Source organism: Mixophyes fleayi, chromosome 2 (assembly GCF_038048845.1).
Source record: "Mixophyes fleayi isolate aMixFle1 chromosome 2, aMixFle1.hap1, whole genome shotgun sequence".
NCBI lineage: Eukaryota > Metazoa > Chordata > Amphibia > Anura > Limnodynastidae > Mixophyes > Mixophyes fleayi.
The window spans coordinates 59,338,087-59,354,107 of NC_134403.1; the positions used below are offsets into that span (position 1 = coordinate 59,338,087).

The 16,021-nt window shown below is 39.4% G+C and overlaps 1 protein-coding gene across 5 annotated transcripts in view; it reads left to right on the plus strand.

The window, feature by feature from the left end:
- Positions 1-4,030: 4,030 nt before the first annotated feature.
- LOC142141005 (serine/threonine-protein kinase Nek5-like) overlaps positions 4,031-16,021 on the plus strand; it is a 54,433-nt gene continuing 42,442 nt past the window's right edge. For 2 of the 5 annotated variants that reach the window (XM_075199057.1, XM_075199061.1), the window contains exons 1-3: positions 7,437-7,529; positions 11,947-12,083; positions 15,014-15,110. In XM_075199057.1, the coding sequence (XP_075055158.1) occupies positions 11,967-12,083; positions 15,014-15,110 (214 nt within the window). In that variant the 5' untranslated portion in view covers positions 7,437-7,529; positions 11,947-11,966. Of the gene's footprint in view, positions 4,078-6,782; positions 6,839-7,436; positions 7,545-11,946; positions 12,084-15,013; positions 15,111-16,021 lie in introns of those variants that run through there. The other 3 variants (XM_075199058.1, XM_075199059.1, XM_075199060.1) reach the window with 3 other exon arrangements.

Sequence of the window (16,021 nt, forward strand, 5' to 3'; positions counted from 1 at the left end):
GTGGAAAGATCAGAAGAGCGGAAATGGGAAAGCCAGGTGGAAAAGTTATCAAGAAATTGAGAGGATAGGCCAAAGAGAAGATAGATGACCTCAACATGAAGGTGGAGTGGGGAGAAGAGGCGGATGGAGTGAACTTCAAAGGAGGAGAATAAGAGGGAGGGTTCAGGGGGAATAACGCTGAAGGTGTAGCCAGGAGACAGTAGGACACCTACACCACTTCCTTGGTGGTCCCCAGGATGGGGAGTGTGGGAGAAGGAGAGAAGCCCGTGGAAGAGTGCAGCAGGGGAAGCAGTATCAGAGGGGGAGATCCACATTTCTGTAAGGGCCAGAAGACCAAAGGAATGGGAGAAGAAGAGGTCATGAAAGGGAGTGAGTTTTCCTATAACAAAGATAAATGCTGATCAGTACAAGAGAAGCCTACATATATACATCAGCATAAACAATAACTAGACATAGTGCATTTTGTTCCTTGGGTACAAAGCGTAGAACGTCCAGGCCAGAGGATCTCAAGACGGCTCAGGGTTCAATTCATGAATAGGGCAGGGAATAACGAAACAGTAGGCGTGTGGCGCTGGACAGAGAGTCAAGGCTTTTATGTTGTTTGCCATGGAGGTAGTAGGTAATAGATACCATGCCTGTAATATGCCATATATAGTTTTTAAGGGCTGCTACGGTAGGGGAATAACTCACTTTTAAACATAACTTTTTGCCAGAATCTCCCCTCTACCTGACTAGCAGAATCTTGTGGGCTCCATGCAATGTGACCCTTGAAGTTTAGGAAAACTTGCCAACTTACCATCACTGCAACACCATACTGACAATCATCATTATCATTTATTTATTTATATAGCGCCACTAATTCCACAGCGCTGTACGGAGAACTCCGTCACATCAGTCCCTGCCCCAATACATTTTAAATTCCCTAACACATGCACAGACAGACTAGGTCAATTTTGATAGCAGCCAATTAACCTACTGGTATGTTTTTGTATTGTGGGAGGAAACCGGAGCACCCGGAGGAAACCCACGCAAACACTGGGAGAACATACAACACAGATAAGGCCATGGTCAGGAATTGAACTCGTGACCCCAGTGCTGTGAGGCAGAAGTGCTAACCACTGAGCTACTGTGCTGCCCACACAATCAGAAGAAGCAGAGGTTAAAACAGCACTTTGCCAGTTTCTAAGCCAGCAGGATGTCTTATTTTTATTAAAATCACTGTGCATACAAATGCGTTTCCTCATTGAGTTAATATCTGTGAGCTTCTGTCTGCTGCGTCCAAAAACAGAAAAAGTCTCTTAATATCTGAAAAATTTATTTTAAAGTCTATACAAAATGTTACTATGAGTATGGACTAGTTGAAGATGGAATCATAAACAGCACTAAACGGCATGAGTTATGGTTTCCATGACTGTCCGGGACACTTGTTTCCAATCTGGGAGGGTCACCAATGTCTTCTCAGATTTGCCGTTCAGTCCCGACGGGGTGATATATATGCCTTGGATGAACTTTTAATCAAGGCAGAGTCCCTGACTTTCCTGTAGGCACATTTCCAGGAGACTGCACAGATTCTGGTGCCAGAGTTGGATTATCAATTGTCAGAAATCCAGTCTGGTCCCTACCCAGAGGCTGTTTTTTTCTGGGTCTGCTGTTAGACAATCTACAGCAGAAGATTGTGTCGGTCGCTCCTCTGGTGCTGTGGTCATTTGCCATTTACAGTTTGACAGTTTTGAAGATGGGCGCCAGCCTGCAGGGCTGTCATTCTTCATTGCAAGTTTCACGGTCTGTTCCCCGGTAGAAGTCATGTTTACAATGTCTTAGAATTAAGGTGGTACTAATCGGTTCAGTTCTGGGACAACTTCTGTTGCGGTGAAAACCAGTAAGGGTTCAATCATACAACAATCTTATTTAAACATTCTACCCGGCACTCACTCACATCAAACACTGAAGTCACCTCGCTGAGGTGCATTCCAGAAACCTAGATGCTCCAGCATAGATATATTCAACAGTAAGTAACAAAACAGAGAAAGAATCGGGGCACTCGCAGACTTCAACAAAGGCTACACTTAGTCATATATATTAACGTTCCACAGCTTGGGACATAGCTGAGATAAACAAAACCAACAACAGTTTTGGAGTGACTTCCTTCCCCAGCTGCAAAATATGTGAATAAACACACCATACCAAAACCTTCCTTATATCACCAGTAAAGCTGCTAATTAGAGCGGAGATTACATTTCTCTTTAAACATTTAACACATTAAGGAATAATGAAGCAGCAATATCGGGGACACACATAAACTACACAGTTAGGAATTATACATCAATAGGTAGCAAATACATATACTGTTAAAAAAAGATGTGTACAAATTACATTCTTGTTTGATTTCACTCAATATCCTTTTTACAAATATAAAAGGAAAATAAAATGACAATACCCCCCCTACTTTACATCTTTGCATAGTTACTGTACCGTACAATTAAACACAGTAACACTTAATTATCACATATGAATAAGCTCCTAAATTTAATCATGTCACATATTAAGGAAACAAGACGTGATAATTCTTATTAAGTCCCATAGGGAATAAAGTGCCCAATTTTCCTTGTAATAGGAGTAACTTCCTACCTCCTCCTCCTCCTCTCCTTGAAACCTGTTCTAACACACCCCACCTCACCTGTGAGCGGACATGTCTAAACTAAGATAAACCTTGTTCTACATACATTTCATAGTTTGTCATATCAGCAGCATCAGTACTGAGGAAAGTCCCCATTTTACTTTCATGTTCTGTTTCATCACAGCTCAACCTTTCTCAATGTCTGGGCAATATAAGCCTTTCTACATGGAGATTTTAAGGTAAATTACCCCCTTGGAATCACAAGAAAATAAACCATTCAGTAGTAAGTAACTGACTGAGGATATGAAAAACTCTCTCCGTAAGGGGCAGATTTACTAAACTTTCTAATAAGGAGAATTGGAGGTGTTGCCCAATAACAACCAATCAGATGCCAGCTATCATGTTCTAGAATGTAGTAGATAAATGATAGCTAGAATCGGATTAGTTGCTATGGGCAACTCCTCCACTTTTCCTTTTCAGAAGTCTTAGTAAATCTACCCATTAGTAATGGCAATACAGGGGCCACAAGACAAACAAGGGAAGGTTCCACATCTTTGCATAAACAAAAAAAAAACAACTTTATTTATTCCTTTTTTGTGACACATCCAATTTAACCAACCTATTTCCTGAAGTCCTACCCTTCTTAAAGGCAAACACAGGTGATTTATAGGAAACCATTTCCTTTTACTCATGATTCTCTTGAGATTATATCTCGTCTTCACAAACTTGTCCACAAATTCAGTTGCATATCTACCCTTTTTTAATCAAACTGCTGGGGTGAAAGCTATCCACCCTCAGCAGATAATTTTTGTCCACAGATTTAACATACAGATCTGTTCTCAGAACTCGCTTTACATTTGTCAATTATGTCCAAGAAGTTCACTTCATTACCAGCGCCACTGACGGTAAATGTAATAGTTGGATGTTTTGTATTCATTTCGGTCTTGGACACAAATTCTTATTGGCTGCCACTTCTTATTGCAAACAAATTATCTATGAAACAAAAAAATATCTTATATCCATTATTAAACTTTGATTGGGCAAAGAAGAGAGACTTCTCAACTTCAGAATTATTAATGTTTGTATAAGTAGGTGCCATGACCACACCCTGTAGTTATTGTAAAGAGCAATCACTAAAAGTAAAAATTGATATATAACAATACCACTTTTTTCTCCTACCTACCACCCGCCCTGCTTGCACTGCAGTAGGGCAGGTGGTAGGTAGGAGAAAAAATTTAGGAGAAAAAATATAAATGTGATACTTCCCCTTTAATTCAGATGGTTATTTTATGATTGTTTACTGCAATGAACAGCACGTGTTTGATTGATAAACGTAGTAGCTGCCTCTATCTCATATCAGTGTAGAATGTTTTGTACTGGGAGGAGTATAGGAGGAAACTTTTCATTTCCTGGTTTTTGAGAGGGTTTGGAGCAGCCCAGCAGAAACAGGAGTTAGCTACGTAAGTGACCTGTTTTCACACCTAGTTGCTACTTGATATAATCTACTGACAGCTCTCTATAGGTTCCTGTGGGTTCTTGTCTCTATAGATTCTGGGAGACATGAGTCAAACAGATAACCCGGTAACGCTGAAGGATTGATCTTGAGGCTCTGGCTTTTGAAGTAGAGCACATGGTTTATGGCTAAACTCTCAGGATCACTTCACTTAGTGTCCCTTATACCACATTTTTTACTGACTGCAGGAGGCATTTACAAATTACAAAAACTAGAAACCCTCAATGCTTCTTTATGTGCCTAATTGCACGTTCTTGTACACCAATCGCATTTCATAGTGTATGTACCCAATTCACAGTCTTTGGAAATATACAAACGCAGTTCTCTTAGCGCTGCCTGGTGGGGGTGTATGTTATGTTGTGCTGCTCTGACTATGGGAGGTAACCCTTCCTCAGGTATGAATGGTAACGTAGCAGGGGCAGGTCTAAGTGCACAAGTGTAGCTGATTACAGGGGCGGACCTAGACTTTAGTTTTTGCTGGGGGGGATAAGCATAGCACGCCCCCTTATTCTGATTGGCTGGTCCCGGTTTGATCTGCCCTCTTTGATCAGCATCTTGACCATTTAAAAGGCGGGGTGGGGTGATTGCCCCGATCACTTCCCCCTGGATCCTCCACTGGCAGATTAAGGTATATGGGTGGACTTGAGAAAAAGGATATATATGCCTTTGAGAGTAAATTTCTTTAAATTAAAATCAATTCATGGATTGGTTGAATTAACGCAATCAAAAGGAACTCAGAATACATAGATGAATCTTAAAGAAACGCCAACTTGATGAGGTTTAGGCCTATCCCTACTGAGGAAACATTATCAGGCTTCACAGCTGAGCCATCTAGTTGTGTGGGATGCAATCCCCGGAGTTAAAAATTGGGTTGAAATTGAAAGGGCCCTCCTGGGAGAGGACAGCCTGGGCTCTATCACTTAGGGACCGAAATACTGGCCTGATAATTAAACTTACACTAACAACTTGGAACACAACTAACCCATATTATAAATGATCAACTACCCTTCACCTCTCACCCCACCTTGGCATCACCCAATGTTACCTCCAGGAAATACAATAAGTTTCTCTCTTCCATGGCTTAAAGTAGATGTTTCCTTCCTTTTTCCATTCAAACGCAGATGAAATCCTGTAAATTAAGACAGCGAACCCAGACTGAGCTCATCGGTACTTATGTAATATAATGCAAAGGGCTGATCTCTATCCTCTATAACTCAGTACTGTGCTCTGAGTCCTGAACCTCAACCAGAGACATGGGAAAGAGACCTAAATATCACACTAGATGAAGAGGACAGTGAATGCATCAGACATTGGGCGGAATTCAATTGTTACTGCTGAAAGTAACGCAGCCTGCGCACTATTACCATTACTACGGCAATAGTGCGTATTATTACCGTTAGTATGATAATCTTTAACGCTGATCTTTGCTCGGGGCTCCAATCCGCGTTAAACTTACTGTATTAACAGTAATAGAGCGTAGACCACGTTACTGCCAAAAGTAACGTAGCCAACTGAATTCCCCCCATAGAGTAGTCAAAGCTTCAATTAATGTATCTCTAAATAAAAATGCTTAGAAAAGTTATACCAAATGGTATCTGGTACAATTTAGGTTACACAAGATATTTCTCCAAACCTCTGATCTCTACTGGACAAAATTGTGGGAACACTCAGTCATCCATATGCATTTGTTTGGATTGCCCCTTAATAGTTCAGTTCTGGAATATGCCATTGATTTAATTCACCAAATAACAGAAATCCAACTACCTGTAGAACCTGTAATCCTACTTCTTAATAAACTGATTCAATCGGTTAACAAACATGTGCATAAGATTATCACTCAAAAGTAATGCAGCCAATCTTTTAATTGTGAGAGAATGGAAGAAGCATGCTCCTCCGACTGGGAACAGCTCATTAAATCGCATCTGGTTTATTTATTTAATGGGATGTCTATCCAGTTTACTTAACAATAGAGTCCATCCATCCATCCCATGGGATAGGAATAAACTGATGTCCAAATATTTAATTCTTAAATGAATAGGTTTGTGGATCTTGATTAAATGCAGATAATGATTGGTCACCTGGACTATCCTTCACTCTCAGATTGAACATTTAATCAAGCTAGTGTTTGTAATCATCATTCTTGTCATTCGTCCCCTTATTTTTAGATTGATATCAGTAAAAACATACTTGCACTTGGTGTAATTTACATTCACCTTTAAACACCAGATTTTGAGTGTTTTTCTGCCACACATTAAACCATTAATTAAATTTGACCTAAATTTGTACTAGAGATTTGTGTTACCATAAAATCCAATAACAGTCCGTAAGCTAAAATGGGAGCCATTGGCATGCTGGATGTAAAATTAACATCTCAAATATGTTCTCCAAACATCTGCATTCTATATATTGGCTATTGTATTTAGGGTGTTTAAAATATACAGTTGTACAATTTATTCACTAGTTTTCACCTAACAAATTATTGGGACCTATATACTAATCCAGCACTGATTTTAGCAAAGTTTTATTTATGACTATTTTATATGCAGTATGCAATAAATTTGCTTTAATCAGGTTGCACACCTATAAATACATGTCCCAGGAGCATTGGTTTAGAGGTTTGTTATCCTTCCTCAGGCATACTGTAATTGATGAGATCTGAACATGACAGTTGATTGCATCACACAAGTCTAGGCTGACATACTAGACGGGTAAGATCATCCAACTGATATAGGTTCTTGCCGTACATAAATTATATACCATGCCAGCCTGGGTAAGTCTAATTCTCCATATGTTGTAGTATATGTTATGAAAGTAAGCATACCACATATGACTTCTGCAAGTCGGGACTGTCCCAACTAAATCAGGACAGCTGGCAGATGTCAGAGAAATTGCAGCATTACAGACTAACTTCTTATTTTAAACATAATTTCTTGCATGGTGGGTCTCTAGAGGGGGCAATATACATATATATATATATATATATATATATATATATATATATATATATATATATATATATATATATATGTATATATATATATACAAATATGTAAATAAGAAATATAAATATATAAATAGTTAATACTGTCTAAAACTGCAATGAATACTATATTTAATTTCTGTTTAATTACATCATGTAATATGTTAGATTGCATCTTGGGTGTTATACATCCTACGTACACTGTTGCGTGTCTCCTTGTTTAGATGTGACAAAGTAGTGACTTGTGGTTCCTTTCTGCTGTCAGTGAGGGGAGCAGCAGCCTGCAGATGAGTGTTGCAGGGTAGGACTACATCTCCCATAATGCAACTGGTTATAGCTTGTGCTCATAGACCAGGAAAGGTTCAGTTTCTGATCAGATTAGCAAGGAGCAGCGGGAGACAGGCTGCCAGGAGCTCTCTGTGAGTATGACTCGGGTGGGTTATTATCTGGTAGTGCCGGGTACTGTGCATACACTGATTGCTGGAGGGACTATATTAAGGATTATATACTAGAGAGTGATAGGGGAATTTGGAGGCGATCTCCCTTGATGTTTGCATCTACTGCCCATAGTAACCAGAAGGAGGAGCTGCCAGGAGTGACCCATCTATATAATGTAACAAGTGCTGAGTAATTTATGTGGGCAGTAGTCTGGCACAGATGGATCTCTTTCACTTCCAATTTACAGTTTGACATTGTAAAATTTTCAAAGTAAAATTCAGTAACTTCAGTAAGTTCTAAAAGCAGCAATATTCAGCAGCACTACTGTATGATGTGATCTGTTTACATAGGGACCTGTGTGGTGATAATAACTGTTATTACATTGTTATATTTATTACACTAACAACTGACTGCACCTTTATTTACATTGTAACATTACACTTTTTTTAAACCATACAATTAAATCATTTATTTCCAAACCAAGTGCAGTCCGAAGTCGTTTACAGTATGTTTATAAATATGGTAGACTGTCTTGACAAAACAGGGGTGGTACCTGTGGGTTGGATGTTTTGGAAATAGCATCAGTAGCTATAGGGCTTTTTTTTGGCATTACAGATGTTCGCTTTGGTTGCCAATTTCAGAGTGAGGTTTAGAAATAACCACTTCTTTGCAAGTCCTTCAGTTTTTCGTTTCAAATCCTGACCCTAAAATGCAGCAGCATGGATCACCCACCTGTATGCATTAATATTTAAAGTGAAATTAACTTAAAAATTTTTTTATTTATTTAATGGGACATTATTTTACTATTGCAAGGTTTTAGGCTTTAAATAGTGCATGTTCTGTTATCAGTGTTACAAAAATAACATTTCAACTTGGCATTTTCTCTCTGTTTTATTAATTAGGTCTGACTAATTAATAAAACAGAGACAATGGCATTAATTTGTTCCATTCATTCAGCAGGAATGGAGCAGAGCTAAAAAAAAAACCTGGGCCTCACAGGCCCGGCGCTCCCATTAGGCAAGGTTAGGCAGTTGCCTAGGGCGCCGGGCTCTGGAGGGCGCCACAGAATTAAAATTACTTTAAAACTGTGCGGCAACCGCTGACCATACCTTCCACGGCCGCCGCACAGCTTCAGATAAATCCACGGGAAGGGGGAAAGGGGCTATGGATCTCCACCGCCGCCCTCCCCTCCAATAGCTGATGGAGCGCTCTGTCTCTTCCCCTCCACTCACTGACTGTCGGGCGTGACATCATCATCACGGCCCGACAGTGTCAGTGAGTGGAGGAGGAGGAGCAGCTTTATGGAGGCAAGTTAAGGTAAGGAAAGACGTGGGGGGCATGGATTTTGAAAGTGTGCCTGGGGGGGCGCGGATTTTGAAAGTGTGCCTAGGGGGGGCAGCGGATTTTTGAAAGTGTGCCTAGGGCGCCAAGGACCCTAGCACCGGCCCTGGGGCCTCACCATTCATACTGCAGACTAACCAGGGCCGACACTGGAATTACCTCACCAAAAGTCCTGGGTCTAAATCCTGGGTTTTCAGACCCGGGATTTTTCACTAACACCATTCATACTGCGCCTAAACCCGGGACGTCTGAGCTTGCCCCTGGCAAAAACCCAGGTTGTTCAGGCAGTATGAATGGTGTATCAGCCAATTTTACCACTCTGGCAGCTTGCGATTGGCTGGTAGATGAAGGGGAGTTCTAAGGATTCCAGACTTTAGTCACTTAGAGCTGTTCAGCGCTAGTATGTGGGTGGGATTTTTTTATGGCAATTTTTTTATTTATTTATTTTTTTTGTCATTTGGGCCATTTTCTATCAACAGAGATAAATTAAGGGATTTGTTTTTACTTAATACAGTAGTGAAAAAAATATTATTTTCTGGAGCCCTTTATTCAATTAAAGTTTATTTCAAAATTCTGCGTAATTTTTTTTTTCCACTTCTTTTTTTTGTTACTTTATTTGTCTGAGGGTCCAGGGATCCCAGTTTTGCTTCCGATCCCCACAGCCAGTCTTCTCACCACCCAGGGAGGTTGGGAAGTGTCCCAGTGCTTTTCATTTCAGGGCTTTCTCATTTTTATTTTTTTACTCTAAGCAGGCAGTGTGCATGGAGTCTGTCCTTCTAGGTAGCAATTTTGTGTTTGAAGTGTGTTATACCAGTATCACATGCAGGCACAAAACAGGTCCCAATCAAAGTATAGGACATAACCTATATATACGGTTATGAGGAATCGCACATTTATAAAATGCATGGGACAAATAAAAGGATATTGTGATGATTTATAACTAAAAACCTCCACTCCCTACTTTCATAGGGAAAAACAAAATCTAACACGAAAGTGAGCAGACCAGATGAACCAGTTTATTTTTGCTTTGCAGTGTTTTGATATATGTTTTGTGCAAAATGTTATCCACACAAAATAACTAAAATGACCGACTATACACCTGTAAAGATTACATTTTAATATACAATCAAACTATACAATTTTAAGAATAGTGTCACTTTAAATAATAAACTATCAGTTCTAGAACCTCACAGTTCCTGATAGGGAGCTGCCATAACGCTCTTATTCTGCAGTATATGCAGAGAACAAAGTTTATTTTAGTTTATTTAAGTCAGTGACTTGGGATGTTTTAGTAACTTATACATACCTATGGCAGGGTGCTGTGACCAGCTTCAGAATAATTTTTTGATTAACTAAAGCCATACTTACCCACTTTTGAAGGCAGCTGTCCGGGAGGGGGTCTGTCGAAGGGGCGTGGCCACGCGTGGTGCACTATTAGGCTCTGCCCCCTGTCTATCTTATGTAATTTTGGCCAATTGCAGCAGGGGGTGGGGCCACAATGGCACATTTAGCCCCGCCCCACCCATCTTCAACAATGGAGACAGCTGGATCCGGGATTTTTGCCTGCTCTCTCGGGAGTCCGGGAGAACTCACACAAATTCGGGAGTCTAGGCAACTATGACTAAAGCTCCCTCTCCACTGCAATGGATAGATTGTTTGTTTAATTTCAGCTAATCAGGGGATTTGTAAGTTATCGTCTCTCTAAGAGCAGAGACCAAAGGGTGTCTTACAGCGCCTCAATTTCCTAATCAGGGTACTGCTGTATACTAAAGTGAGAGTCAGGGGCTGACTGGCAAATTTAGCCTGGGGGGGATTGGGAGAGTCAGCTCTGCAGCCTATTAGGAACATTTTAAAGGAAGAACAAATGCTCAAGGTAGCCCACTATGGGACCGGGTCGGGGGCCAGATGCCCCCTGTTGCCCAGCCAGTACACTCGGAGTATCATTATAGTGAATGGGGGACACTTTTTCCTTGTTGCACCATAGTAATTTTGTCAAAATACTGCAAGTGGCTCTTTTACAGCAAAATCACTTTAGTGTGGTAGTTAATCTTCATTACTTGCGGTCTGAACCTTCATTACATGCTATCTGAACCTTCATTACATGCTGTCTGAGTGCATCGTTCTTTATAACACCACAGTTTCCTGGTAAGAAAATCAAGGTATTCTGAAGCACCTCACCTGAGTGCTCTAATACTCTCCATGTTCATGTGTTCAACATTCTTTGTTACCTACAACATATCATTTCACGCTATTAATTTCTGCTACACACAGAAGTAATAATCTAATTCTGAATAAATTATACATATCGTTTTCCTCTTCTTGCTCAGCGAGGCAATGCATTACCACGTCTGCGAGAGGCTTTGCTCAGTAGTTACTGTTTATCAAAGGCAAACTCCGTTTTCTGTGATTATTTAGCAGAGGTGGGGGAATATGAATTGTTCATTATGAGTCAATAATTCACATAGCAACAACTACGATATATTCACCTCTAAATTACCTATACGTACTAGAATGAAAGGGGAGGAATAAAACGTAGGGATTTTATTAACTTATACGTGTCATCTGCACAGAACAGAAGCAGCCATTTTGTGGACCGAACTATTATTAGATATCGGTTAGATATCGGTTCACTAGGGACTGTTGACAGGCAGAAAGTACAGGACAGGCCTTTGGTAATCATTGCTGATGTTGAACTATTTTATTCAATAGAGGAACTGTCTTCACCCTCATTCACATTATTTTAATCCCCATAATAATATGATTTGTTTGTAAATCAAGTTTGTATACTGTAAAATAGTAATTTACTGTTTATTTATAAATGTGCAAGGTTTTTGAATGTCTTGATAATGCACCCGTGTTAAAGTGTTTCTTCCCTCGGTTATGTCGCCAGTTATGTGTGAATACATGGGGCTTTTTTCTGATCAACATTGGTTCACCCACAAAATGGCTTCTACCCTTTGTGTAGGTGATGGGGGCATTTTACCTGGTCTCTCTACAATTGTAGCGTGTCTTATAGCCTACTGCCTTAATAAATAATTATTTGGTTCCTCTTTTAAGGTGTAATCTGACAGAAAACGATGGATAACTATGAAATCATTCGGATGATCGGGGAAGGATCATTTGGAAAAGCGTTTCTGGCAAAAGGAAAAAAAGACAACATACAATGTGTAATCAAGGAGATAAATCTATCAAAGGTGACATGTTCTGGTACACTATTTTCCCTAATGTGTTAGTATACTAATAATTTGTGTTGCAGAATAGGTTATTGCCTTATAAATAAGTAATAAGGTAGGTATCCGTTATAGCAAGCTCGCACTGACCATTTAAACCAGGTCTCCGTTCAAATTACATTATTGACTGAAACGTGGCAGCCGTTCAGTAGCTTCACTCAACACACTGTCTGAGTTCTGGTTAGATTTAAATGTGCAGTATCTCATGAACCAAAGAGGTACAATGCCCCTATATTAGCTAAGGGAATGTGTCATCATTTTGTGTTGACTGGAGGTCAAATTTAGATTATTTAAGAATCACTCAACTACCCAAGTCGTTCTCTTACCATAACAGAGTATCACAAGTGTTTTATATTGCGTGGACTCCTCTGTAGGGCAGTGAGCAAGGTCATCAGGAGTTGTTTTTTGGCCAATTAGAACCTCCTACTTCTACACTGGAAAATCTTTGTACAGTTAATAGCAAACAATTGGCAATGCCAAAGTGTACAAAGTCCACCAGGAGATGGTTATGATTCTGTTTAGATTTCCCAACAATAAAATTATTTTCCAGTGTGATTCACAGAACACTTTCGCCTTCAGTCAGGAAATGACTTAGAAATCCTCATCTACTGACCTGTAATCAGAGTAATGTGTTAAGTGGTAAATTCTCTCTGTCGGACATTTTGTCTCAAACTGAGATGTCACAATGCTCAATATCTTAACAGTGCTCTGTCTGTTCCACCACAACACCGGTCCATCAGATGGTAGCATGTAGAATCTCAGGTAATGTTTTGCCCAGGGAACAAAGGGATCCGTTTATGAAATTGAAGCGATCAACAAGGATTTTCTATTGCTGCTTATCGCAGAGATAAAACATCTTGGGGTATATCTACTAAACTGCGGGTTTGAAAAAGTGGAGATGTTGCCTATAGCAACCAGTCAGATTCTAGCTGTCATTTTGTAGAGTTCACTAAATAAATGACAGCTATAATCTTATTGGTTGCTATAGGCAACATCTCCACTTTTTCAAACCAGCAGTTTAGTAAATCTAGCCCATTGTCTCGCCTCAATTTATCACTTAAACTTAGGCTGGCAGGTGCAAGAGGAGCCATACCACTCGCCAAGCCAGTGCAGGGTCCATCTGCACATGTATGAGCCAACTTGCGGTTCCAGATGTGTTAAAAAAATAAATAAAGTATAATAAAAACGAATACAGCAGCAGGACTTGTTCTTGTCCTTTACAATTAGCCTTCCCCGATACTTAGCAACAGTCTTCACCGGCCAGGGGCTTTGCTAGATAGGGAGAAACCCTTAAATGGAAGTTTTTGCTGGATTAAGGGCTTTTCTCCCTGTGATAACTAGACCCCTAATTGCCAGATATTAGTTAGTATACTAATGATGTTTTCAATTATTGCATCAATGTTTCATGGGTTGGGAGGGGGTGATATTTTTCTACACATTACAGACTTCGGGCTAGATTTACTAAGCTGCGGGTTTGAAAAAGTGGGGATGTTGCCTATAGCAACCAATCAGATTCTAGCTGTCATTTTGTAGAAGGTACTAAATAAATGAAAGCTAGAATCTTATTGGTTGCTATAGGCAACATCCCCACTTTTTCAAACCCGCAGCTTAGTAAATCTAGCCCTTCCTCTCAGTTATTACATTGATGGACACTGCAGCCAGTCCCTGTTTGTCAACTTTTAGACAAAATCGCTGATAAGAGAAAACAATATCTTGCACGAGGCAACACGGATAATGTAAATAGAATTTCAAACATCTCAAGTTATTTCAAGGAATGGGAACATGTATTTTATATCATCAATTGTTCGAATAAAATGAACAGACCAGCAGAGTACAAAAATACAAAACGATTTTAATAGAAAAATATAAAAAAAAAGACCAAAATAATGAAAGAAAAATATACATTACAAAACATTTCCTACCCAGCGATCGTTACATTTCCCTTTACTTTCATCAGGGGCAATGGTTAGGCACCACTGCTATCCTTCTATACCATTCTGAGGCACCCAGAATCATCTGTCCTAATTATATATACCTGTCAATACAGTGACTAAAACACACTATAAACTGCGTTATATTGTAATAGAAGTATCAAAAAAGCAAATTGCAAACATATCAAACACAAAATCAACATATTAGCAATTGTATAGTAATGCTAATATATATATATATATATATATATATATATATATATATACAGTCAAGTCCATAAATATTGGGACATCGACACAATTCTCATATTTTGGGCTCTATACACCACCACAAATGGATTTGAAGTGAAACTAACAAGATGTGCTTTAACTGCAGACTTTCAGCTTTAATTTGAGGAAGTTTAGATCCAAATCAGGTGAACGGTGTAAGAATTACAACGGTTTCTATATGTGCCTCCCACTTTTTAAGGGACCCAAAGTAATGGGACAATTGACTCAAAAGCTATTTCATGGACATGTGTGGGCTATTCCCTCGTTATTTCATCATCAATTAAGCAGGTAAAAGGTCTGGCGTTGATTCTAGGTGTGACATTTGCATCTGTTGCTTTCGACTCTCAATATGATCCAAAGAGCTGTCACTGTCAGTGAAACAAGCCATCATTAGGCAGAAAAATCAAAACAAACCCATCAAAGAGATAACAAAAACATTAGGTGTGGCCAAATCAACTAAATCAAAATAATAAAAAAAAAAAACATTCTACAAATGAACAGAGAAGGAAAGGTGTACCCACTTCTGGAGTCGGTAGTGCACCCAGACACGTGGCTCACTTTGTATTATCATCTTTTGCACATTGCAGTGTTATGTTTTCTGTTTATTTTTATTGAATATGGTCATCAACACCACTAGATTAGTACAACTGAATGATATTTCCTCTCCAATCTTCCTTCTGCTTTATTCTATAGATGCCCCGAAAGGAGAAAGAGGCGTCTTACAAAGAGGTTACCCTTTTGTCCAAGATGAAACACCCAAATATTGTAACATTTTTCACGTCAATAGAAGGTTTGTTGCTTTTTGAAATCAATTAACTACATTCATGAATGCACTGGTGGAAAGAGGTGAAGGTAAACGACAAAAGCAGTGATATGAAAATCTTTAGAATTTAAATTTGCATCAAATACTTTGGGCAAACATAAAAACATTGCATGCTAATGACAAATTCATATCAATTGTCAACTCGCTTTTATCGTTTGCTTGTTTTTCTTCCACATCCATTGACAGTTACGTCCAAGCATTTACTATACTTTCAGTAAATTATGTAATGACACTTGGCTGAAAGAGGCAAATTGAATATTATAATCTAAATATGCAGAATAGCTGTCATTTAAAATAAAACCTGGGGGGACATTTAAAAAAACTTGTGCACAGAAAAAATGGTCTTTAGTCCACAGCAACCAGTCAAGATGTGTAATTGTCTAGTGCAGTTTCAGGTGGTTGTCACTTCAGCGACTACCCAAAACCTGACACCAATTTACCCTTTAGTATAACACCGATTGTCATGATACCTACCTTGTGTTCATAGCGACTGCTTGTAATACATACTTGAAACAATAGTGGCGAATCAACATTTAAGGAATGCGCCGCGTGTACAGTGTAGAACGGTTTTTAAAAACACATTGTATACACGTCGCTTCCTTAAATCACCACCTGAATACCAACAATCTCAGTGTCGCTGTTTAACGTAACGCCATTTTCCCCAGGATGGCATGTTGCTTTGCCGCTATTGTTTCAAGTATGTTTTACAAGCAGTCGCTATGAACACAAGGTAGGAAACATGACAATCGCTGTTATACTATCGGGTAAATTGGTGTCGGGTTTTGGGTACTCAGCGTTTAGTATCCAATCTTTCGGGGGTGGGGGGTGGGGGGGAAAGGCCTAATTGGTTCCTATGGATCACAGTAGATTTTTCCAAT